Source organism: Mycteria americana, chromosome 9, assembly GCF_035582795.1.
Source record: "Mycteria americana isolate JAX WOST 10 ecotype Jacksonville Zoo and Gardens chromosome 9, USCA_MyAme_1.0, whole genome shotgun sequence".
NCBI lineage: Eukaryota > Metazoa > Chordata > Aves > Ciconiiformes > Ciconiidae > Mycteria > Mycteria americana.
The window spans coordinates 21,922,774-21,947,528 of NC_134373.1; the positions used below are offsets into that span (position 1 = coordinate 21,922,774).

The 24,755-nt window shown below is 37.8% G+C and overlaps 2 protein-coding genes and 1 long non-coding RNA gene across 3 annotated transcripts in view; 1 reads left to right on the top strand and 2 right to left on the bottom strand.

Annotated features, from left to right (window-relative positions):
- Positions 1-476: 476 nt before the first annotated feature.
- Positions 477-12,956, bottom strand: BBS5 (Bardet-Biedl syndrome 5). The gene is made up of 12 exons (XM_075511958.1): positions 12,805-12,956; positions 11,041-11,123; positions 10,131-10,196; positions 8,371-8,420; positions 7,551-7,678; positions 6,518-6,653; positions 5,417-5,512; positions 4,821-4,883; positions 3,845-3,979; positions 3,647-3,730; positions 1,794-1,817; positions 477-1,678 (listed from the first exon to the last, which is right to left on the bottom strand). Exons 1-12 carry the CDS (start codon positions 12,864-12,866, stop codon positions 1,577-1,579), a joined length of 1,029 nt encoding a protein of 342 aa, XP_075368073.1. The 5' UTR covers positions 12,867-12,956; the 3' UTR covers positions 477-1,576.
- Positions 12,957-13,803: 847 nt separating this feature from the next.
- On the top strand, positions 13,804-24,423 carry LOC142414697 (uncharacterized). Its single transcript, XR_012777160.1, has 3 exons — positions 13,804-13,963; positions 23,436-23,603; positions 24,311-24,423. It is a non-coding gene; the product is annotated as an uncharacterized LOC142414697 (long non-coding RNA).
- LOC142414693 (uncharacterized) overlaps positions 14,099-24,755 on the bottom strand; it is a 36,153-nt gene continuing 25,496 nt past the window's right edge. Inside the window, exons 25-36 of the mRNA XM_075512178.1 lie at positions 24,351-24,419; positions 22,836-22,904; positions 22,062-22,130; positions 21,135-21,215; positions 20,293-20,328; positions 19,114-19,150; positions 18,431-18,988; positions 17,571-17,764; positions 16,844-16,934; positions 16,670-16,759; positions 15,081-15,269; positions 14,099-14,641 (exon numbers count right to left, since the gene is read on the bottom strand). Of these exons, the coding sequence (XP_075368293.1) occupies positions 14,634-14,641; positions 15,081-15,269; positions 16,670-16,759; positions 16,844-16,934; positions 17,571-17,764; positions 18,431-18,988; positions 19,114-19,150; positions 20,293-20,328; positions 21,135-21,215; positions 22,062-22,130; positions 22,836-22,904; positions 24,351-24,419 (1,491 nt within the window). The 3' untranslated portion in view covers positions 14,099-14,633. The remainder of the gene's footprint in view (positions 14,642-15,080; positions 15,270-16,669; positions 16,760-16,843; positions 16,935-17,570; positions 17,765-18,430; positions 18,989-19,113; positions 19,151-20,292; positions 20,329-21,134; positions 21,216-22,061; positions 22,131-22,835; positions 22,905-24,350; positions 24,420-24,755) is intronic.

A 24,755-nucleotide genomic window follows, 5' to 3' on the forward strand; every position in this document is an offset into this window, starting at 1 on the left:
TACAATGAGGTATAACATTATCGAAGTTTATTGAAATAATGATTGCTTTTCAATATAGGTAGTATTTCATTAAAATATATACCTTGAAAGATTTTCTACAGCCACCACAATTATATTCACACCACAGTTACTTTACTATAAGTCAGCTGCTAAAACAACAGCTGAGAGGAGAGCTCATTTGACTTTTTCCACTTATAGAAAATAGCGCAGAGGTCTTATCTCACTAGAAAACGTAACAGCTGCATCTTCCTTTAAACAATAAATGACTCATTTCTCTCTAACACATAACATCATAAAGGTCTAATGACTCAGACACAGAAGCTATTTGTGTGTGCATTTTTTTCTAGATCATTCCTTTAAAAAAGTGCTCTAGTAAAAAGAAAAAAAAAAAAGAAAGAAAAAAACTGTATGAGGATATCTGGATGACAGTTATGTACCTGGAATGATATGTGCTGAACATTTAACAAAATTATGAGACAAAATTATGAGACATATGAGACATGAAAACTAGTATTTGGAACAGTACTGCTTTTTGTCATAGTTATCAGTAACACAGCACTGCTGCAATGACACAGCCAATACGCCTAGCTAAAACATGTTCTGCATATGATGATATTTCTATGTTGCACAACATTAAACAGGTTATGAAAATGTGATTTAGATATAATCATTATGGGAAAGTACATCACTGTGTATAAATACATGAATACTTTAAATTGAGCATCAAACTACATACCACACACTGCCCTATCTCAAATGGTGATCTCCATGTATGTAGGAAGAGGAGGCTTCGTTTTCTGACATACTTCCAGGTAAAATGGCAGGTGGTGGTTGGTCCTGGCAGCCAATCACAGGGCAGTATGTAAACACATGGGTCATGAAGTTGCAAAAAAAACGGTGGCTACCTGCCATAAAATGGTGGCTGAAACACTATGGCAGACCCTGTGTTGTTAGGGGAGGGGGCTTCCTGCTCTGACAACCTTCTGGGGGAAGGAGGATGGGGTAGCTGGTCCTGCCAGTCACACACCTGAAAACACCTGGGGTACGACTGTGTCAACACCCGCAGTGAGCCAATCGCAAAGCAGTATGAAAACGTGGTATACGACATTTTACATAACGGCGGCTGAAATAGAATGCCAGGCGCCATGCATGTAGCGTGGATGGCCTCCCACTTCCTCACGGCCTGACAGACAGCGAGGAGGGACTCCACGGGCCCGTACACCATGTGACCAGAGGCAGGGCGGGACTTCTGGAACACGTGACTGCCTGCAGGGGGCAGGGCTTCCACCAGCGGCTGGAGCCCCGCCCCTTCTCCTATTAGATACCGGTTGTCCGCCCACTACGCACAGAAACGATGTAGTAAATACAAAGCCTTTACACATAGGAGAGTGTTGAATAATCTTTCCTTCAGGACATATCCTGAGGGCATATTATCTAATATGTGCCTGATCTTTAGCTTTGGCATGTTCTTTCTCTGCTACTCTGGTATTTCTAAATTATCTTCTACAGATCTCCCAAGCCCCGTAAGAACGGGGAGTCCTTCCTTGCTTAGGAAACAAACGCGTGCCAATCTCAATTAGGTCATTACTTCCCAGAGTCCCTGGAGCGTGAATCCGTCCTTTAGCTTCTCTATTGCAAGTCCTAGTTCTTCTGAAAAAACAGGCTCCCGGTCATGTTGCTTTTTTGAATGCACGAGATAGGAGAGAAAATAAAATAAAGCAGAAGGTACTTTTTAATTTTATTATCCCATTTTAACAACATGAATTTGATAGTATGAAAAAAGATGTTCTTACCTTGTTTTCATCAGCAAAGTAAGCCTGCAAAAGAAAGAAAAAAAGAGCTCACAACCTTGAAAAACAAAAAAAAATATCTAAAAACAAATCTGCTAATAATTCCTTGGGGTCAAAACTATTTGGTAAATTTTCTTCACCAAACCAGTCTGTATGGTTTTTATTTTTGTTTTGTAAACAAGATCAGAGTTTTTTCTATGCTGAAATACAAAAGGGGTCTAATGGGAGTTCGTGATTATGTTATTTTTCATTAAATACCAATCTTTGAATTTTCCATCATAATAAGCAAAGATTTTTAATGGTAAAGTTTTCATATTACATTTGTTACACTGACAAATACTTTATAGGAAATAAAATGTTAATACAAAGGCAAACTGACAGCATCCTAGCATTTGCTGTCTCATGGGCAGCAGCATTTATTATTCAATTAAAAAAACTAACTTAAAATGTGTAAGTAATATCAAAATTCAGTTAACATACTCAATCTAAGAAATTAACACAGAGGAACTGAACAAGTGAACAAATTTTTCTACTCTCAGACAGAGATCTGGGAAAGAGACACAATCTTTCCCATTCTGCATGTGTGGAAATTAAGGCTCAAACTCTTCAGGAAATCAGATCTCTGAAAACATCCACAGCTCTGGAAGTCTCTGGACCAGCAGGCTCTAGATCTTCATATTTACCAAAAAGAGCCTGATCTTGCTTCAGCTGCCCCTATGGACTGGCAAGGGGCAGCAAAGAAAGCGTTTTCGTGCTCAGCTGGATCTCAAGCTATCAAGACTCTACGGAACAGCATCGCAGTCATCAAGTGCCATGGAATATTGGTGTGGAGCTACTCCTTGGGTCCTGGATGATCTATGTCTCCTATAGCAACCACCTTCTAATCATTTGCAGCTTCCAGTTTTTGTTTTAGAATATGCAAAGCACAGTTATTTAATCCAGGTGACCAATAGAACACCAATAGAGCAAAGGCACCAATAGAGCAAACAGAATCTACCTTTAAGGAAAAGGTAGATCCTTCAACTATGTTGAAGAATGACTAAAAATGTGCAAAAATGAAAACAAAAAAAGGCAGAAAGTGAGGAAAAAGGAGGGAGAGGAAGAGGTAAGAGCTTATCTGCATCAGTAAATGATAGCAAAAGAAAAGAAGGTGGAAATAAGATTGGTGCTAGCACTGCTAATTTACCAAATTTCAGAGATTAATTAAGAAAACATGTCAATTGTCAATGTGTCAAGGCTAGCCCTTGAAAACCTGTGCAGTCAATCGTGCAGTCAGGTGTTACTGGGTTGCACAGTAAATTTGGAAATTCCTGGAAAGAAGGTCATCAAGCAACCTAATCCATTTAAATGTAATTTTTCCTGAAATACTGGGAGACAGATACTAATACAGTTTTCTACACTGGTATTGTCAGGTGTGACTCAAAATTATTGCTGCCTTTCTAAAAATCTTTCAAGTTTGCATCTTAGATGAATGTTGAGTGTACAGCTATCACCATCTATTAATCTGCTCCAAGAGAAGGAAGACTTGTTTTAATATAATGTATTTTATTATATTATAGTGCTGGTTTTCAAGCTATTCCTGATCCTAATGTGTTGAGAAACTACGTAAGACTATTACTTTAAATATCTACTACTATTTATTTTGAATAATAGTTTGTTCTTAAGTTAAAAATCCATACACAGGATAAATTCCTGTAGTAATCAGGATTTTGAATAAAAGGCGTGTAGGTGTGTTTTAAATATAGAAAGTTCAGTTCTAGCTTATCTTTAATAGGGGATTACAGCTGTACATTGCTTACATTTGAATAACCAAACAAGAATTATTTTATTGTTTAGTTTTCTGTGGAGCAGCTTACCACAAAAGCATCTGTATGTTCATCAGATTCTATTTCCACATCATCTTGAACCTGCTCCACTGTTAGGTCTTCAAGAGGTTGAGGCTGCAGATGAAAATACTGAAGTAAGTAAATCCACGTATCTAATATGTTTAATATATTTTTATTACTCCTGTTAACACAATATTGTATCTAATTTAAAATAAATGAATGGAGTACCTTTTCTTCCATTTCATAATCCACTCCAAATATAGGGTTAGCTGAATAAACTCTGTGAAGTGAATTAATTTCTTTCACTGCCTCCTGTAGTTTCTCCACAGGGTCTACTTTAAAACCAAGTACATATCCTCCACTCTTATATAACAGAGAAAAAAGAAGACAAATATTTATTAGTGTTGCTTATTATTTAAACAACTTTTTCCCCTTGATAGGGATTTGCAGTTTAATGATAACACATTTCAGTTTGCTGATAAAACGTTATGCGTATTTTGGTATTATCTTATTTTCATTCTGCCCCTTAAACCATGGATGAAATAAACCCAATGACAATGTTTCTCTATGAGGTAAATAAGCTTTTAACTGTTAGCCCATTATATAAATGGGGAACAAACTTCTTACACAGAAAAACAAAAGCAAACAAGGGTGGGAGAAATTCAGAAGTGATACCAATGATTCATTGCTAGCTACTCAGAAAATTTTTAGTCTTTTAGATCTTGATGTTATTAAAGAAGCTTTCAGATACACTAAATAAAGTTAGTTGAACTTAAAAAAAAAAATCAGCATTAAAAGCATTTTTGATTAAGGTCAAATTGAAGAAAAAGAATTTTGTCTCTTACAGCAAAACAGACACAAGTGAAAAAGATTAAAAACAGTGTTCTTAATTAAGTATACAAGTAATTAGATCCCGAAGATACTCTGTCAGAAGACACTGTTTTTAACAGTTATTTTACTTTAACTAGTCATGCTGGCCTATTGTTGCTTCGCTTAGAGAAACCGTAACTCACAATATCCATACTGACCTTAAGATACAGACATTTTAAGCAGTGCAAAGAGGACTTTTTTAAAGTTGTGTTCAAAACGTCACACACAAGGAACACTTTAGGTACCTTAGAGGTAGCCCTGTAACATTTCAGAATTAGAGAACTATTGTACATAAAAATGTAAACAATGAAAAAAGGCTATTAAAGCTTCTTACCTGCTGAGAACTCTCTATCACAAGTGCCAAGCCAAACTTTGAGTCTCTTATTTTTATTGAACGCTAATGGTAAAGAAGTAAAAACTTTGTTAAAAATTTTGGAATTGCTTGATAAAAATCTGCTTTAACTTTTTTCTTTTTCTTCTCTCCCCCCCCCCCGTACTAATTACAGTTAGTGGTTCTGGAAGCTTGGCTACCAGCATTCCCTCCCATTTACCATTACAAATCTGAACCCCTGAACCTCAGGGAAAAGTGTTTTTATCAGAAGTGGTAACAGTGGTAACAGTTCATTTCTGAACATCAGGTTCACAGATCATTAATCCCAGTGTATGCAGGTGCCATGAAGCATCACAGTAAATAGTTTGAAAATTGGAAATACGAGCCATTTTTAACATCTGTACCTGCCCGTGAAAGCCCCCAGTTAATCTGGACAGAAAAAAAAAAAAAAAAATCTACCCTGTGGTTGATGCTGGTAAGACTAAATTCCTCCCTGACTGTAGGATATGAAATACTAATTTAGGTGAGCTGGGAGTTTTAACTGAAGACTTGAACTTAATGCCATTTCATTTTGAAAATGGTTGTTTTAAGATACTTACAATTTGTAGATATGGTATGCTGACATTAAAGCTGTCATTCATATTTGCATGCCAAACTATTCTCACGTTAGTTATAAAAAACGTTCCCAAATTTCCCTATTAAAGAAAAGGTATGTTAGAACTGCTTTGAAGTATAGAGCCTTTTTTCCAAACATGATGACTACTGCTATCCATTTAAACACAAGCAAGATACAGCTTCATATTTAATTCCATAAAAGCCTGACCCTTTCCCACCAAAACCAGTTGAAATGCTTCTATTGATTGCAAGGAAGCAAGATCCAATCTTTAAAGAATACAGCACCCAAGTGGTGAAAATAGCTGGGAGTACCTATTACTGCAGCAAAACAGGATCAAATCACAGCACAGCAGACCTCATGGGAGTACATGAAGCATCTGAGAGTGTTCTTAACTGTACAGATCTGGAATTGGCGTATGGCGTAAGTATAATGGCATGTGGGTTAAACTTAGGCAATTGTGGAGATGTGTGCCAAGGGAATGTAGAGGAAAGAACTTTTTAGCTTGTCAGGATGGATCCTATTTCCATTCTGGACTAAAATTGCACACACAGAAATAACAGCTCCCATTTTGTTTCATGGCTCTGGGAAATACTTGCTACTAATGCCCTGTAAAATAATGGAAATGTTTTCTATTTTTTCCTTAAAGTCTTTATTTTCCCATGTTTTAAGACACAGATTCCTATTCCAACATTTCCAATTTCCAGTAATCAAAAGACACTATAGTCTTACACTGTAGTCAAAAGCTGCAGGTAAACATACAAATATTCAGCAGAGCACTTTGGAAACAACATGATTGTCTTTCAGGATGATACAGAGCTTTAGACTCATAAATATATCTTTTTAACAGGAACTGTCTGTCTAGTTCCTTGCATATTAGCCGAGTCATGTAGACTTCAGGTTGCCAAAAAGAGACTTTGTTGTACTGAGCAGCAAATATATGGCATCAGCTTCTCCGCATGCATCAGCTGATGAACTGAATTAAGGGTAATTCCTTTGAGGTTATGAAACTATAGTACAATTGCTAGGTGAACGCCAAAACATTTTAACTTTGCTGTAGTCAATGTAGTCTCATTTTTCACTATACCTGGTCACTTGATAAATTCCAAACTCCATTGATTTTATCATATATTTGTTCTTGTGGTAACAATCTCAGTTGCTTGTTTTGAATCAATGCACTTCTCAGCTTCAGATCACGATACATTTTAGAAGTTTCATAAGCTCTGCAAAAAATAAAAAATACATGTTACCATTTCAGTGTCTTCTATTATCTTTACTGTTTGTTTTAGCACCAATATGAAATGTTATATATTTTCAACTCTTCTTATCACCACGTTGCACAAAAATGAGAGCACTATTAAAACTGCATCAATGTAAACCATTATATTTCAGCTTTCCTTAATGAAGTTATCTTTAAACTTAAAAGGGTTTTTTTTACATCTGTTTTGATCTCCTGTATTGTTCATGTGCATACTATTTCTTTCTTTTCCTTAAGATAGTAATCTTCCAGCCTCTATTGCAAGGCGTAAGTCTTCTGGGCCCCATTGTTATACACAGTATGACATCAAGAATCCTCTATTTTTCAGTGCCGGTTAAGTCACAAGCATCCAAGATATGTACATCAGTATTCTGTAGCTCTTAAATAGAAACCTATGGTAATGTATTATGCACACATTCATTCAGATGACTTATCTTTAGGTGGGAAACATGCACTCTTTTGTAGTCAATTAGAGTCTGACCAGGATTTAACTGTTCATTTCCATGACATGGTCCAAAATTATGGGAAATTATTATAGTCAGAAATTATAGATAGAAAATGCTCACTGAAATTAGCTTTTTTGTACTTTTATTTGTTCGGATAGTTTATACACATAAGGTGTATAAGCTGTGATCAATGACTGGTATTAATACACATTAATATTTCATTATGCACAGTGATCTACTAGAATTTGTGATCATTCTTTCCCTTCCTTCCAGCGATTGTGTTCTCCTCTTTTGGGAAAGTTTTCTGAATGTTAAAAATATGGGCAGTTATATACTTGGTCTATCAGCAGTAGTGATCCCACATATTTGATTCACTGAATTTTGTAAATGAACAAACACTAATTTAAGTATGCTACCTGTGTACAGCAATAACTGAAGTGAAGAGTCTGGGACTCCCGGGGACGACATTGGTAAATATGAACTCAAACCGTGTATTGTTACATTTAGTCAATATATACAGAGCTTCTGTCTGCCCTCGTAATTTCTGTAAGGGAAAAGTGAAATTTAACATTTTGACAATACAGTAGCTTGACTGTACAGGCAATACATAATCTTGACATATTTTCTAAATTCTTGTTCTAAATAGTATATCTGAAGGTGTAATCCTGATTCTACCACTGATCTAATGCTGTCTTCAACTGAAGTCAGTTTTTTTGGAGAAACTAGCAGTTCCATCAATAGTAGAACTAATGAAGTCTGCTTGCTATACATTTGCAATATCATGACTGAAACAGTATTTTTGGCTTTGTTACCATGTGGCTGCACGGGAACCTACATAATCTCCCTGCTAGTTCTTTGCTGCAAGCCAAACAAATGGCTTCATAGTTGCATGTAATTCAGGCTATGTATTTGAGAGCTTTGTTGCACAAAATTAGTGCCTCTCTAGACCTTTGTTAAATTTAGACACAACAAACCAACATGTGCTTGACTTACCTTGAAGGGAGAAGAATCACCAGACAGTGTACTTACATGAGTTTTACCGCCTTAGGAAACTGACTAAAAACATACTCCTATAGAAATGTAAAACTCTCTCATCTTTTAAAACTAAACTTCCATTACTATTCTATTACTGTTCTTACAAGTAAACTTTCCGATTATTGTTGATATAGTGCAGTAAATCTAAACAATGAATTACAGCTTCTTTTATTATTTTAAAAAGTATTTTTTGAAACTTACTGAGTTGGCACTTCTTGTGGTTATATTTATAATGCAGTTGTAACCAACAGCTAAAAGTTAGGGGAGAAAAAAAAAAGAACAGTTTTGAGAACAAGAAAAAATAATAGTCAAAATTACAAAGTACAATACTGAATTTTGTAGCACAGCTTTGGATGCTATTTGTGAGAATTACACATTGTGGTTAATGGTCTGGGCCCTCATCATAAAATCAAAGACTAATTTAAGCTGGAAAGGACCTTGAGAATCAGAATTTCCTTTGTTTCAGCATTTGACTGTTGCCTCAAGAAGGTCTGTTTCACGATGATGTTGCCTGTAAATTTTACCCTTATAAATAAAACTTTCTACATCAATATAAGACTTTGTGAAGAAGAGCTAAGAAGATGAAAAAGAAAAAAAGCAGCAAAATGGAAAGTATAAGTGGAGAAGAAACAAAAAGAAGAGGAGGAAAAACAGTTAAAAATTTCTTTTTGCCTCCTCTACAGTAGTGTTCTGATACAAGATAAAAACAGAAACAATCCCAGCCGTTCTTCCTAAAACAAATGGATGCACAAATGGTGCTGGGCTAAATCTGAATGTCAATGACAATCCTGCTACTGATACCAATAGTAGCACAGCCAGGTTCCAAAAAAAAAAAAAAAAAAAAAAAAAATCAAATGAGAACTAGAATTTGCTTTGGGAAGATTCTGCTTCTCCAAAAGCTCAGATGTGGCAGCAGTTATGTAGATAAGAATATTCAGTCTCTATGGAATTAATACTTATGAAAATACCAGACTAAGACTATTTCCTAGGTTGCTTGAGAAATTTTCTAAAACTAAAAGAAACAGCAATGGTCAAAAATGGCATCCAATAAAATATATTTTTTTGTCCATATATTCCCTTAATGTAAGAAATAATGCATTATCTTGAAAGCTAGAGAGTATTTTAAACTCTAAAAGCTATAGGTTAGACTTCCTTGAGCTTCTTTAGGACTGAACTACTCCATAAGTTTATTTGTGATCTCCTCTAAAAAGGTCTATTCTAAAACTTAAACACACAAGCAAACAATTTTTTTTTAATTTTATAAAGACATAAAAGTAGCAGCGTATGTGTGCGCACTTGTATGTGTGTGCATGTACGAGACAGCAAATGCAGAACAGTAAGCAGGAAGAGGGCATAAGTTTATATCCATTATGAACAGAATACAGATTTTCAATATGGACTGGCTATTGGGAACTAAGCACTGGAAATAATTTGGGTACAAAGTAAGTGGATCCTGCCCGTGTTACAGCAAATTAAATTAAATATGAGTAGACCTGCTAGCTACTCATACAGTTAAAATTAGAAGCTTATTCAGAGCTTACAAGAGTAAATTTGGAAAGGCAGGTACTTGTGGGGAATAAAAACTGTAGGACAATACAGAATGTGAATAAACAGGTGGCAACAAGAGGTACAAGTAAAACAAGGTGTGAATAAACTCAAACTTTTGTTTCTTTCTAGAAAAAAGAATGAATCCCACATAGGCCAAATGAAAAATATGTCTGAAGTACTCTTCAACTTCTAGTCTGAGAAACTAACATTGAGTATTAATATTTTGCTATGAATTATTATAACAGTTCCTATATTACAAACAGATTAATTAGTAACAGTGTATTTCAGACTTTACAGAGCAACAGAAGTATACTTACTATTCTGTACTGTAATCAATATTATTGTGAAAGAATAGCATGCCACCACAAAGGAAACACAAAATTTGCAGTTGTTTAACAGGAGATTATACTTACAGAGATTGACTCTGGGCAATGACAATGAGCGCCAAATAATCCGCAAATTTGTCACAAGAAGTCTACCTGGAAATAAAGAGTGTAGATATTTTTAATCTGAATAACTTCCATTAAATTACATGTTCCATTCTGTGGTACATATTTACCTCTAGTTTTGAAACACCAGAATATTCCTTCCCCTTGATAGGAAAAAGAAGAAAAGCACAGGACACCCGAGCAGAAAAATCACTAAACACTTTTTTTTTTTGAATGCTAGGAGAGAAAATCCAGCAAGGAACAAATTAAACAAACTCTAATATATAGCAGCATTCCTCAAAACCAAACCAAAACCAGTTACTGATTTCACATCCACCTGCCTATGGTAAAAATGCGGAGACACAATCAGTGCAGAACTGCTCTGGGGAGGAGAAGAGGAAGGTAGTGAGTTAACTATCGCAGCTGTCTTCATTAATAACCTCACCCCTTTATGTCACATGCAAATTTCTTCAATTCTGTACCCTGTACAGCAGCGCATCCAACCCCAGGAAGGGTCATCTCAGCGTGCTGGCAGTTTCATGCCCTTGCACACTACATATATATTCCTTACTGATTCAGTTTAAACCAGGTTAGGAAAAACTAAGCATTAAACAGGATTACAGCAAAAGATCACCACAACGTTTATAAATGGATTATTCTTACAAGGCTTTCAATTCTAAACAAATTCTGAGACAAGATTATCACCTTCCTACAACTTCGAACAAAAGATCCTATTTGAAAATACTCCAAGGGGAGACAGATCTGTGAAACAGGCAGGATATATTTTCTGCAACAGACCATTGATACCGAGTTCAATGGATACCAGACAGGGCTTTCATGAACCTACACAGGTTAAATATCAGAAAGCATACAATTTCCCTGAGTATGCAGTTACCTCTGTCTCCATTGTTTCCTTTGGTATCTTCAACAGACTCCAAGCAGTCTATAAGGACCTCTCCAGGTCTCATTTTCATTTGTCTAAAAGAAAAAAAAGAAGAAAAAAATTACCTAATTAAAAATAGATTAGATTTATCCTCCAACAGAAGGCCATTTCTATTTCCCTACTTTGCTTTCCTTTCTCCTTTTTTTGCTTAGTACATCATAAAATGAAAAATCCACATGTGCACACACACACACAAATCAACATTATATACCCAAAATTGTTATCATTACATCTGGCATATGAAAAATATTAATGCTTTTATTATTGAATTATAACAGTAAATAAATAATTATGTAGCAAGTGTGACCAAGCAAATATACCCCAAAATAGGGAGAAAGTGTGTGAAAATGGGAGGGAAAACCAGGAAAGTTTCCTTCGCATAATTTTTAATGGATAGAGTTTGTTGCCTTTTGCTGTACTTTTAGGTCATAAGGAGTGAAGGAGTGGAGCTAGGCTCAGGAAAGAATAGATGCCAGCAAAGGAGATATCAGATGTATACTGACATGTGAAATGCTCTGCTAAATTTTCCACAAAGGGTGTGGTTTCTTTTTTTTTTTTTTGTATTTCGCTTGATTTAACTGGTATAACCACTTAATTACCTAACAGCACATGTAGTGTGAAATTTTGCTGTATTTTAATTGTATGTGTAAAGCAGCCAAAACTCTTGGCCAAAACTATTGGCATGACAGAAACAAAATGCATTATCAGGATGGGAATTCCATGAGATACTACTGGAGATCAGGATCGAGACACTAGATATGGACTCAACAATACATCACTAGAACAGCACAAAAGATATTAGACAGGAGATAGCAAGAATAGTAACATTAGCATTAAAGAAAATATGGAAGCAGGCTCTGTCTACATGACAATTTGACAAGAAAATACGACAGAACTGCTTAACCATCCAAGATGCAATTTCATGTTTCTAAAATTACTTGCAGGCAGTATGCCTGAGGGACCAGGGATGTTCTTAGTAGGGTCAACTGAGTAGGAGGGAGATGAAGCATGATAGTACACTTTCAGCCTCCACCCCCAAAATCATCACCAACCAGCTGCTAATTTGTAACTCCGTATTGCAAAAGCTATGCAGGGTTTTGCGACAGAAACCAGAACAAAGGTTTTATGTCTCAGATAAGGCTGACAGCTCATCAGAGGTCAAGGCCGACAGGAGTGAGGAAGCACTGCCTCCACGAGGATGGACGTCACATCCCTTCAGCTCTGGCTCCTCAGAGGGTGCACAGCCACTGCCCTTTTCCCTGAGCTCAGGCCGCCAACACCACGGCAGGGACACCGAGTCCTTGTTACCAGTGACTGGTACCGTCCCCTAAGACACACACCTTGAGTTTGTTTTTACGTCTCAGCGCCAGGTAACGCTACAGGCGGCTGGGAAAAGAACACCCTTCCCTCAGTCCTCCAGTATGCAACTTTTTTTTTTCTTTCCTTTTCTTTTATAGATTGGAAACGGTGACTAGACTCCACCTACCAAAAACCCCCGGCCAGCCCGCCTGAGTCTCAGCGGCCACACAACCCTTTTCCCGCCCTGCCAGGAAAACACGCTCCCTCCGCACCGCCACACTGGGAAGGCCCCAGCATGCGCCGCGCCACTAATGGCGGCCGCGCTCAGACAACTGAGAGGCAGCGCTGCGCCTACTGACAAGGCCGGACTGGTCCGAAAGCCCTGCTGTAAGGGGAGGGCAGGGCAACGACACTCACTGCGGGGAGATGTCGAAGCGGACATCTCTGTCCTCCCACAGCACGTCCAGCACCGCGCTCATGGCTGCCGGCCGCGGCGCGCCGCTCCCTCCGGCGAGTCCGCGCGCCGCCGTGGCAACGGGGGCAGTGTCTCGCGCTCCCGCAGCGATCGGGATTGGCTGCGGCGCTGCACGTGGAGGGACCGCCCGCTCTCCCGCCTGTCCTAGCCCCGCCCCCGGTGCGGCCGCGCGTGGCACCGCGCTGTGTGGGCGCTGGGGCAAGGATCGCCCGCGCCTTCCCCGCTCTGGCCGTCGTGTCTTGGCGGCCGGCCCGGTGGCGTGGTTGTACAGCCTCGGCCACGCCAACGGCCTGGCGTTTGTGAACGTTATGTGAAGGAGAGCGGAGTGCTCCGAGTCGTTGGAACATGTGGTAGTTGCAGCTTTTCCTCGCGTCTTAGTTTTCTCTGGTACAAGGTAACATCTGTGTTGCCGTGGACGATCGTTAAACCACACCCCTGTACAGTCGGTAAACCTAAAACCTGCGAAACCCTCGCTTACTCGGTAAATTACAGTTTTAAGTCCTGTGGTTTTTGTTGTGTTTTTTAAACTAGATGGGATGTATCGTAATATTTTTTATTTGGAATAACTTGAAAATTGTATCTAGCCGAATCTTAATTGCAGTATCCTACCACTTTCAAATTAAAAAATACTCTAAATAAGTTCGAATCACAGGAAGAAATTTGGCCTTCGACAGTTCTTTCCCTGGAGCTGGTCCCTGAATTGGTGAGGAGCCCGATGCGACCTACCTGGCGGGCGACACAAACTCGATGAAGTAACAGATGTGGTCGGCGCTGCCCGCGCCTCCTCCTCTCCCTCCGCGCCTCCTCCCGCGCTGGCGGGCCGGGCGGTGTGCTGCCGCGCCCAGGCGGGGCTCCGCTGCGGCCCCGGCGGGAGAGCGGCCGGGGCCTCTTCAAAGAGGAAGGGTAGCGGGTGTTTGGCTTGAGGCCAAATTCCATTTTTTGTTGTTATGCTGAACTTAGCCTTTGTTCAGGAAGAAAACCCACAAACCCAACCCAAAATGACCATCGGGTTTCCTACGCAGGAGTGCCTAATCTGAGCCGTTCAGTCTTGTTAAGGGCCGTGGCAGAAATCCAGTTACATCATCGGGAGCACATTACACGGTAAGTGTAATTTAGCTGTGAGGTAAGTTTTTAGTGTTGTAAAGGTACCATTATCCATTCTCTGTCCTGGCAGCAAAACCAGAAATGTTTTATTAGAAACAAGCTTTTAACTATAGAAGTCAACTAACAGGAAATAAATCATATACAGGCAGACATAAATGTAAAAAGCAATATGGCAGTGATGGGCAATAAAGAATAAACTCTATGCTGCATTTGATGTTTTGAACATAACAAACAAATTTTTTAAGAAAGATGAAAATACTAAAATGCACTTGAGAAACACATGTCAAGGGCCACTTTAGACATGAACTAGGTTTAATTTAGTGATGCTATTGGTATAGTCACTCATATAAATCTGTGGATGTGTTTTAACTGCATTTGTCATGTATCTTGCCAGCTAATGGAAGCTGAGGAAAGTTTACAGAAAAAAGGACTAAATGTAACTGTGATGTGGTTGGGAAAGGCGGGCAGCGGAGCCACCTCCCTGTGTTGTGACCCAGAGAGCACATAGGCCACAAGGTGATGCATCTACTGTATTTATCTGTGCTGAGTAGTATTCTGCGTGTAATTTGGAAATTGATATTTTGTGCTTGAAATATTAAAATAGGATTTGTGGGAACACTTTCGCTTAAAAAAAGTGAAGTCTTCGTTGCAGAATCCATGCTAAATATCAGATTTCTGTAACAGAAAAGAAATTACATAATTTTAATGACCAAAGATTGCTTTTCAAAGCCATATATATAATTTAAAATGAGGTATAGTTAGGGATTGTACAACGGTAGTATTTAAAGATCTAGGTGAAGGAAGGGCAATTACTATGGCAAATGCTATACTGGTCTTACTATACCTTAGTAAAAAGGGAAATTTTGTACTCTTGATACTGCTGAAAAATTGCTATTTTGTTACATAAGGACTACATCATACAATATATGCAAAAAGAATTAAAGTGAGCTTGCATAGGTAGACTTCTTTTAATTAGTGAGCATATGACTTCATAATGTTAACATTCTTTAAATTAGTGGGTTTGGTTTTATGTACGATGTTGGATACTTGATAACAAACCCGAACAAACAATAGCTTCAACTTGCTCATTATTAATGTAGAGATAAGTTCCTACCTCCAGAAAAAAATACACAAGCCTTTCTACATTCCTCTTCACTCTCAAACCGATTTGCATTTCCATCACAGCCACCATACCAAAACTGAGCACAGGCATTGGCTTGTTTATCATAATACCATTTTATGATATAGACACGGCATGGCCCTTGATCCAGCCTTAACTTGCACCGGGGGTCCAGGATACTTTCTAAAATAAAGAAAAAAAGGAATAGAAACAATTCAGTTTGTAAAAGTCAATTGTATTGCATAGATTTTAACTTTTACACTCTGATTTTATTTTTTCTGCTAATGTTATACAGCAGTTTAAGATTCACTTTTACTTCTAAAGATGTTAGCATAGAAGGCAATTTAAAAGTGCATCTTAGTAGGTCAAGTAAACTGTTCCTTTATTGGCATGGTTCTAGTAACTCCAGAAATAATTGTATTATGGCTCCACGTACAAGAAGAGCAAACAATATGAATCTGATAATTTTGAAATCTAATTATCAGCAACCAGGCTTGTGAGCAACCCAAAATTGTAAGCCAAAGAGCTGTAAGCTAGTTGCATCTGCTGTTTTCGAACCACAAGTATGACCATCATCCTTCTGCAGTACATTGCTTCAGTACATTAGTTCTCTTTGTGGTGTGGGGGAAGAGGCATTAGAATAGTGAGAAGAATATAAAACTTTAGTCTTTCTTTTGTAAGGTGTTTGTGCTACTTATCTAATACAATGGTAGTAATTATGTACATATTAGTTAAGTTTGAATGTAAAGCTTGTTGGTCTGATGATTCCTACAGATATGCATTAGAGGACTGTGACATACTAATCTAGTCTCACTCACTTTAATAATACCATGAGATAGAAAATACTTTTCCTTCAGGGTTAATGTTGTGACATCAATATTCTGTCTTTGGCAACTGATATCTTGACACTTTAAAAATAAAAGTTATTTCCAGAGACAGAATAATAGTCATGCCCATGTTCCCAGGAAGCATGGGAACGTGTTTCTATTGCTCTCTTCTGTTGCTCCCGTCATAATACACTATTACTGGAACTCAGAAGTGTGAATCCCCCAAATGATGAACAGAATAGATTTGGATATTTCATATGAAAAGAGTAAGTGCTTTGAGCAGTCAGCTAATTACTTTCCTTCAAATGACTAAACACTGTTTTTTCCTATTTCTCCTGTGAAGGAGAAATCTAGTTTTTCTGTCCAATTCTGAAATCATAATCTTCTCTGTCTTTAGTGAAGCCTCCCATCTCCATAGACTGCCCCTTCTTGGCTGATGCTCACTGGCCCACCTCAGCTAGCACTGTGTTCTCTTTTTGATGGCATTTATAAGCTCTGTTTCAGATTATAGCTGACCTTGCTTCTGGTGTAAGTGGAGCAGCGGGATGTGGAATTTGGGAAGACAAGAACGGGTGAACAGGCTGGACAAGAACTGCAACTAGATCTGTTATAAAATCCTGAAATGGATTCTCTTCCACAGCATGGGCTCATGAAATCTTCAGGGAGTGGAACAAAATTACTCTGATTTAAAGCCTTATGACAAGTTAGTATCAGGATAAGAGGGAACAAAATAAAAAACTAGTTATGATCTATAACCTGGTCTTGGTGTGAGCCCTGCAGTTGAAAGAGATGATGTCATCACTTTATCTGATGATGATGGTTTAGATGGCAATAATGGTACCACACCTGCAGGTGAAAAGAAACAGAATGAGACAGTGATTTTTGATCAGCCAAAAATGAAGATGAAGAAATGAATGAAGATAAAAATACCTCTAGTGTCCACTGTTAGCAAGGATGACTGTTTCTCCTCCTCCTGTTCCTCTTCGTAGGCTTCATATACTACCACAGGAGGTACTTTGGTCTGAAATAAGCATTTGATTTTCTTTGCTTTTCAGATATTGTGAAGTGTCTCAAAATGAACAAGCCCTTCATCACTTAGAGGTTTTCTGATGTTTTTCCTTCCCATTTACCCTGACTTCAGTGTTAAGAATCAGAATTTTAACCTCACCTGGTCGATTTACCAGGAGGATTGTCAATTCTAAACCTGCAATATATATATTTTTTAGTTGACCTTTACAGAATTTTATTTGTAAACTTAAAAATATAGACTGCAATTGAGTTTAATTACTATTCTTAGACTTAATTATTACAGTGCAATTGCATTTTAATAATGTTATGTTTCACACTGTGGCACAAATATTACTGTATTAAACACAGGAATAATAATCCTTGGAACAGTATCAGGATTAAATTATAGACATTAGATAACTGCCTGAGTGCAACATCAGAACTCTTACTCAGAACAATCAGATCCGAGCACGCCAAGTTAAAGGAGCTACCTTTACCTGTCCTGTAGAAGAGTAGGGGGGAAGTTACGTATTACATCAGGCAACAGAGAAGGATATATGTATAAAACTTTTGCTCATTAAAGCCTTCTGAATTTTCATACCGGAGCTAATGGTTGAGGAAGATCGCCAAGACTCAGAGGACTTTCTACTGTAGATACTCCAGGTGTCTGTGCTGAAAGTGATTGCCTGTTAACATTGTTGTTCTGAAGTATGTAATGTAAAGAACTTGAAGATACTGAATGGAAAGATGGTCCACTTAAGCTTGCACCATTTCCATTACGGTTGTATATTAAGGTACCATGTTCATCTTCACAAAATTGGTTGACTAATTTGGACTCCAGAGCTGTTTAAAAAAAAGTAAAAACCTCACCATACTGAGAAAGTTTTTTGAATTTGGATTATTTATATATGTAAATAATACACATGTAATCCAGTACTCCTTCAGATTATTTATACGCATCCAAAAAGATTATTTGAGGCTCTCTGGACTATGGCTTTTATTTGTCACAAATTTGCCAGCCCATAAGTCCTCTACATGGTACAAAATACAATGAACTCACCTAAAGGTATTCATCTGAGCTTAGTGACAACTACTAGTTGGTAGCAGGAAAATAACTGCTTACCTTGCTCATGCGAATAACCCAGTGAAAATGGGTTATTTCCCAATGGAAGTGAATAAGTAGAATTTACCTCGGTGGGTTTGAATCTGGTTTCCAGTCCAGGAGATTTACAGTGCATGAGCACTTACTCAGCTTAGAAAGCTAGTTTAAGCAGCTGTTTTCCTACACGGTAGGTGACATCGCCTGTTAGCATGATGAATCATTGCTCTATAATGTGACTCCTTAAAAGAAGGGAGTCTGTATCTCTAGGTTCCTATTACTTTGCACCTTGTAACTGATCCTGATCAGCATCAAAACATAACATATCCACAAAGATAATGCTCCCCCCCGCCCCGCCCCATTCTGAGAAGCATGAGATACAGTGCAGAACAAAACTGCAATGAACGCACCTGGAAGGGTATTAAAGTCATCAATGAGATACATGTGTTCTCTGTCTGGATCTGAAGCAATCAGATTTAGTTCACGCACAAACTCAACCTGTGTTGGATCTGAAGTATTTACAATTCCTATTGCATACATTTCGATGTTTGCTGCATGAGCCTCTCGAACAACAATATCTAGTTTTACAGCTTCTCTCTTGTCTGCTTGGCCGTCTGTTAGCACAATAGCTACTTTTCGCACTCCTGTTCGAGCACCAAAAAATCCTTCCTGGGTTGCTTTACGGATAGCAGTTCCTGTGTAAGTGCCTTCTCCCATGTATTGCATTTTTCTAATTGCTTGCTTGACATCCTGTTGAGTTGTGTACTTGTTGAGATCAAATTCTAGCCGAACTTCTAAACTGTATAACACAAGGCCAATTCTGGTAGCATTTCTGCCTACGGTTACTCTGTCTACTAAAGCAGTTACAAAGTCTTTGATAATCTCAAAATTTTCTGGTCCCACACTCTCAGAGCTGTCGATCACAAATACAAGCTCCATAGGTATTTCCTTACATTTAATACCGCAACCTGCAAAGGAAAAATAAAAAAACAGATCATGATGACTTGACTTGGTATATTTTTGGAAAGGAGAGGAATGTAAATGTAATGAAGAAAAAATAGAATCTGAAATTAAAGATTTCCTGAGTACTTACCACATATCTCTTTAATTAATTTAATTATATCTTCTCTCTGGATATGAAAAAATTAAATATAAAAATATTTTACAATTTGCCCCTTTCAAATGAGGTATAATATTGACACTACCAAAGATTTTGTTTATAACGAATATCTGCATCCTATAGGGTCTTACGAAAAATCTTACTGTTTAACTTTCAAACCTGGCCTTCCAAGCTTGGAATGAGTCCCACATTTTACGATGAACTATTTATATGGCATATAAGAATCATTAACTTGGCAACACAGTAACACCTCTATCTAAAACAACTGTTAATGTGAAGAATGTTTTGTGATGATTTGGTTCTCACTAAAACTTGAAGTCAAAACCCATTCATATTTTAGCATCTGAATAATAAGGATATCCCTTTTAAATGTATTTGGAATGGAGAAATTAGACCCAACTTCAGGAATTGTATTGCTTGTAGTGAGCTGGTGTATGACAGAGAGTGCCAACACAGAATGGATTGGGATTTGTGAACCCTAGTGTACCTGGCCCACTGTATTACCCAGCTTTCAGCAGCAAAAAAAAAGCAGCTGCCTTCAGAGCTGTCTGTTCAGAGAAGTGATAGCTTCCGTGACATGCAAACAAAGTGTTTCTCATTATTAGAGCAATCATTTGTTACACTTTTTGAAGTGCGTAACAGGACTCATTTGGCATTGAGTCAGTCTTTCAAATACAACCTTTTGCTACTGCTGCTCAGCTTCCATCATAAACCTCAGTAGTATTTATATACTCACTGACATGCTTTACTGAATTTGGGTCTAGTGCAGTTCAGGCTTAGCAGAAACATAATTAAGTTTATAGCATGATAGACCATGACAGGTTTGAAGATCTTTGCTCTTTAGACTCTTAAATACTTTTAAAAAAACTTTCCTGCAGCAGGTACACACCTGGGTCATCTAACACTAACTGTAAAAGAACACGTAGCAGAGAAATACCTAAAATCACCAGGAACCTTAAATTCCATTTCAGCATAAAGTAGATGAGAGAAAGTCAGAAACGTTTGCATGGTTTCTTTCTATATTATTACTGAGACCACTTCTAGGCAGAAAGCTCTTTCCAAAATAGTTAACATAGGATAAATTTTATCTGATAGTATCTTGTATTGTTTATATCTTGCTGTAATGGCATTTAAATAATGGAATTTCCTTACCGTTAGGCCTTGCTCTCCCTTTGGTCCAGTTTTGCCCTGTAACAGTGATTGTTAAGTAAGCTACTGCAATTAGTAACATTTTAATTCAGAGTATGACTTCATCAATACCATTATTAGAACAATATTTGGCCAATAAGAATATTTGGCCAGAAAAAGCAGTGTTCTTGTGACATTACCTTGTGCATGCAGTATCTACAACCTCCTAAGGTGGTGAGGTTTTTATGGGAATTGGGTGATCTCAAGTCTCCCACTGGACTGTCAGTTTACATTAGAAAGAGAGAATCTGTGCAAAGCTTTCCTGTCTACCATGCTGTGTTTGTTTCCTTTCTCAAGAGACTGTATACCTGCATGACACCCTGGAATGATCAGAATTCTGCTTCATCATATATGAGTCTAATAGGGCCAGTGTCAGGGCAAGAACGGCAATGGTGTTTATGTATCCCTACTTAAGAGTGTGCAAATGTCAGAATAGAAGGGCACCACGTTTTGCTTTCCAGCTTTTGGGGACCTGCCCATCAGCAGAAGTTACCATTTTGCCTTCCTTCATCTGTTCATCAGCTTTAAGAGAAAGTCTGAGCTACAGTTACTTGGTAGCCATAGAATGGAATTGCATAGTTTTGTCTTAAAACATGGCAGTTGTCTTTCACTGCCTTAAGAAAGAAACCACATCTGTGGGAAGTGGGGTATTCAGCATGGAAATGTCTTCTTTATGCTTTTAAATGTTTTCATAGTTCAGTTTCTTAAGTATTTCAGATTATATGTAGTTAGATAGCAAGAAGAACACACGATGCTTATTTTTAAGCAGTTTAAGAAAACAGACATGATAAACCTGAGTTACTCACAGGTTCTCCAGATAAACCAGGGTCACCCACATCACCTTTTTCTCCTTTTTTCCCCTTTTCACCTGCAGCTCCTCGATCTCCCTTTAAAGCCATGTTGGTAAGCAGACAGAAAGTGTAAGTCAGTTTTCATTACAGTTTTCACATTTCTCTCTAGTTGCCTTTGTCAAATTCACCTTCAGCTTCTGACATGAGTTAGAAATCTTTGTTAGAGATCATTTAAATCAATTGATGTTTCTGAATTTCGTTAATAACTTGTAGTATTGCCTAAGCATTTTTATGGGAAAAAAATAGCTGAAGCAGTTTGAACAATGAACCATCTCAAACAAGTACATGCAGACAGAGGGGTTTCATGGGATATTGCATGATGGAAATTATTATCTGTGTCAGAAAAATAAGATAACAGTAGGGAAATTGAGAAGAAAGGCAAGGACGTAATTGGAATGAATAATGGGAATATCACTCTGAGAAACCTTTTGGCCCAGAAAAGGTGTTTGGAATAGCAAACAGATGAATTAGTGCCTCTTGGTTTGATTTTTAGTAGGCTATGGGACTTTGTACAGCCTTTCTGAGCCAAAGTGATCACATCCATAAACTGATTGCAACCCACATTTCTCTTTTTCTTAACATTGATGTAGTCCCCAAATTTTGCATAGTGGGTCGGTAAAAGAAAGGCAGTGTTATTAAATCTAATTTCTATATTTCTTCTAATTGCAGTAGAAGATAAGCCTCATATGATATTAAAATAAGCAACACTGAAAGAGATGCTGCTATAAAATATTAAAACGATCACGTGAATGACTGGTGTTTTCCCAACTCCCCATTCCCTTTTCACAGAATTCACATGCTTTCAATGAGAGCTGACTGTAATGAGCATTTTCAGTATGTTGGCTTCGGTCTAGGACATTATCTCTGATTTAGATACCATACCTTCTGTCCCAAAAGCCCTTCTCCAGGGGGGCCTCGTGGTCCTGGTATTCCTTGAATTCCTTGTTCCCCCTAATGATAATCCAGGTAGTGATATTAACCCTTTGTAATAATTCATCATACATTAATTTTAAATGTTCAAAGAGAAAGTGTTTCAAACTGCATTTTAACAAGTGTCTTGAGGCACTTGAGACAAGGTAGTAGCTAGCTTATATTTCTCAAATACTTCATCAGTATGTCTGCTCTAAACATATATAATATTGAAAAACTGCATGATCATTACTGACTCTAATTCTCTTGTTCCCTCTTTGCATCCCATTTTATTCCTTTTCATTTTCCCTTTCTTATTTCTGTCTTTTGAGTCTGTCTCATCTGATCTATGCTTTGGGTAAAAGTGCCTATTACAGGGAAAAATTAATAATACACATAGATTCAGGATGGAGACTCTTTATCTACCATAGATGGTAGTTCATATAACTACTTCAGACTGTCTCCGTGGGCATGGGAGTTGGGGAAGAGGGAATGGTGGTTTTAATTTTGTAAGGCTATCTTTCACTGATAAAAGATGCCCCTGCTTCCTCCTCCCTCAATACACACACCCTTGGGCTTGTTGACAGCAGTAAAGACAGAACATACTTTGTAGGTGCTCATGTTATCCTCATTTTCTAGCCTGAGGCTCTCTTTATGTAAGAAACAATGTGAAATCTCCTTAACGCTCTGATGGTCAGGTTGACCACTCAACACAGGTTAAATATTGAAGACACTGAGTCTTTTTACCTTAATTCCTTGAATACCTTCACCAGGAGGTCCTGGAGAGCCAGGTGGCCCTGGGCGTCCTATGGTTCCCTAGAGAGAAACCCTGCATACGTTAAATACAATATTCATAATAAAAATACACAATAAATTGTTATACCACCATGTAACACATCCATCCTCTACCAAACTGATGTCTTTTTATAAGTAGTGAAGATAAGATTGCCCTAGCTGACAAAGACTTTTTATCCTTTATCAGATTATTAAAATCCAGTTTATACTTCAAAGGTGTCACTCAGGGCTTAGTGCTCATTGAACATGAATCACCTTGCTGATAGAGATATACATTGCATTGAAGGATGGATTGTATTGGTGGGACATTGGGGACTGAAGATTTAAGAGAGGATTATTATTGTGTTATCTTTCATCACTATTAAGCTTATACAGTAAGACCTATAGACATACATACTAATGTGGCATTGCAAATAAGCACTTGTTGCTAATTTATAAGCTAGTGTTTAAAAGAACTCTAGAGAAAATGTTTCAGTTCCATATGTTATTCATAGGAAGCAATCAAAACCCACATAGTACAATATTAATTTTATATCTATATTGCTATTCCAGTATACCTGCGTGAAATTCTCAGTTTCCTTATTTGTAAGGATCCTGTGTGCATGCCAGTCCTTGGGACTAGCACTGGCTGGGGAAGTGCTTCACCACTGCTTAGCTCTGGACCTGGCCTTCATGCCAACATGAACTGAATCTCTGGGACCAATAAACCACATTGTGCAGGTAATACATTATTATGTTGCAAAATCTTGGCATTTGACCTTGTTCAGTTTGTTTACATTTACATTCTAAAACAGTTCTTTTGTATTAATAGACTTCTAAAGCTGAGCTGTAGGAGCATAAGAGTTTCCAATTTGGGAGGTTTCATAGTCAAAATTGCTTTTTATAGTTACAATTATTTCCAGGCCTTTGTCATGGTGTATATTATAATTACACAAATAATCCTTTTCGCAGGGATTGGTCATCATATTGGTCATTGGTCAATAGATGATTATTGATTTACTTTATACAGTAAAAAAGAGGAATTAATTCTAGAAGAACTCAACAGTATGCCTGTAGCTGTAACAGTAGTATAGGCAAGACATGATAAGTGCTTGCCAGGCCATTAATTCTGACCAATGCTAGATCTGAAGAAATTTTTGCTACTCAGTTGCAGCTAATGTCTGCAGGAGCTAAATGTTTTGTCACTGATCTTCACTGCAAGATTATCACTTTATAATTTATCGTATGCAATAGGAAGAAGGCCATGGTTTATGGCTGGTCACTAGAAACATTTTTTATTTTCTACAAAATAAAGACACTGTATTCCTTAGTTACCTTATTTGTTGGATTAGTTGTTTCTAGTGAAGAGTGAAGACAGAAAACATGTGGATGTGTATGCATGATCACACATTTTTATGCTATACTGTACTTTTTTTTTTCTTTTTTAGCAAATAGACAATGGGAGACATAATTGTTTAAATGGCTTACTTTTGGTCCTGGCAGGCCTTCTCCTGGGGGACCTGGGAGACCAACTGGTCCTCTACTACCGGGATCACCCTGAAAGTTGATACTTTAAAAGATAAGTAGTGAATACCAAAGTTTAATTTATCTCTAGAATTCCCAGCTTCTGTTGTACTCAAATGGGACAAAGAGAGGAGAATTGTTGAACAGCACAGTGCAAGTCTAAACAATGCTAACCCATGAATACTGCAGGCAGGACAAGAAAGTTATTGGGGATAAACAGTGGCTAGTGGTCTAAACACATTCAAGATGTCTACAGTCAATTATGCAATAGTTACCCAGGAATTACCATTGCCATATCATAAAATGTTCCCCCCCAAAAAAACCCCAGGTTCCCCAAACCAAAAAAAAAAGTTTTTGCTTGCTGCCTGT

Coding starts and splice junctions, on each gene's coding strand:
- BBS5 (XM_075511958.1), bottom strand. CDS start 12,866: ATGAGCGCGGTGCTGGACGTGCTGTGGGAGGACAGAGATGTCCGCTTC. Junction 6,654..7,550: donor TCAGTTATTGCTGTACACAG/GTAGCATACTTA, acceptor TATTTTTTGCAG/AGCTTATGAAACTTCTAAAA. Junction 1,679..1,793: donor ACTTTGCTGATGAAAACAAG/GTAAGAACATCT, acceptor CATTCAAAAAAG/CAACATGACCGGGAGCCTGT.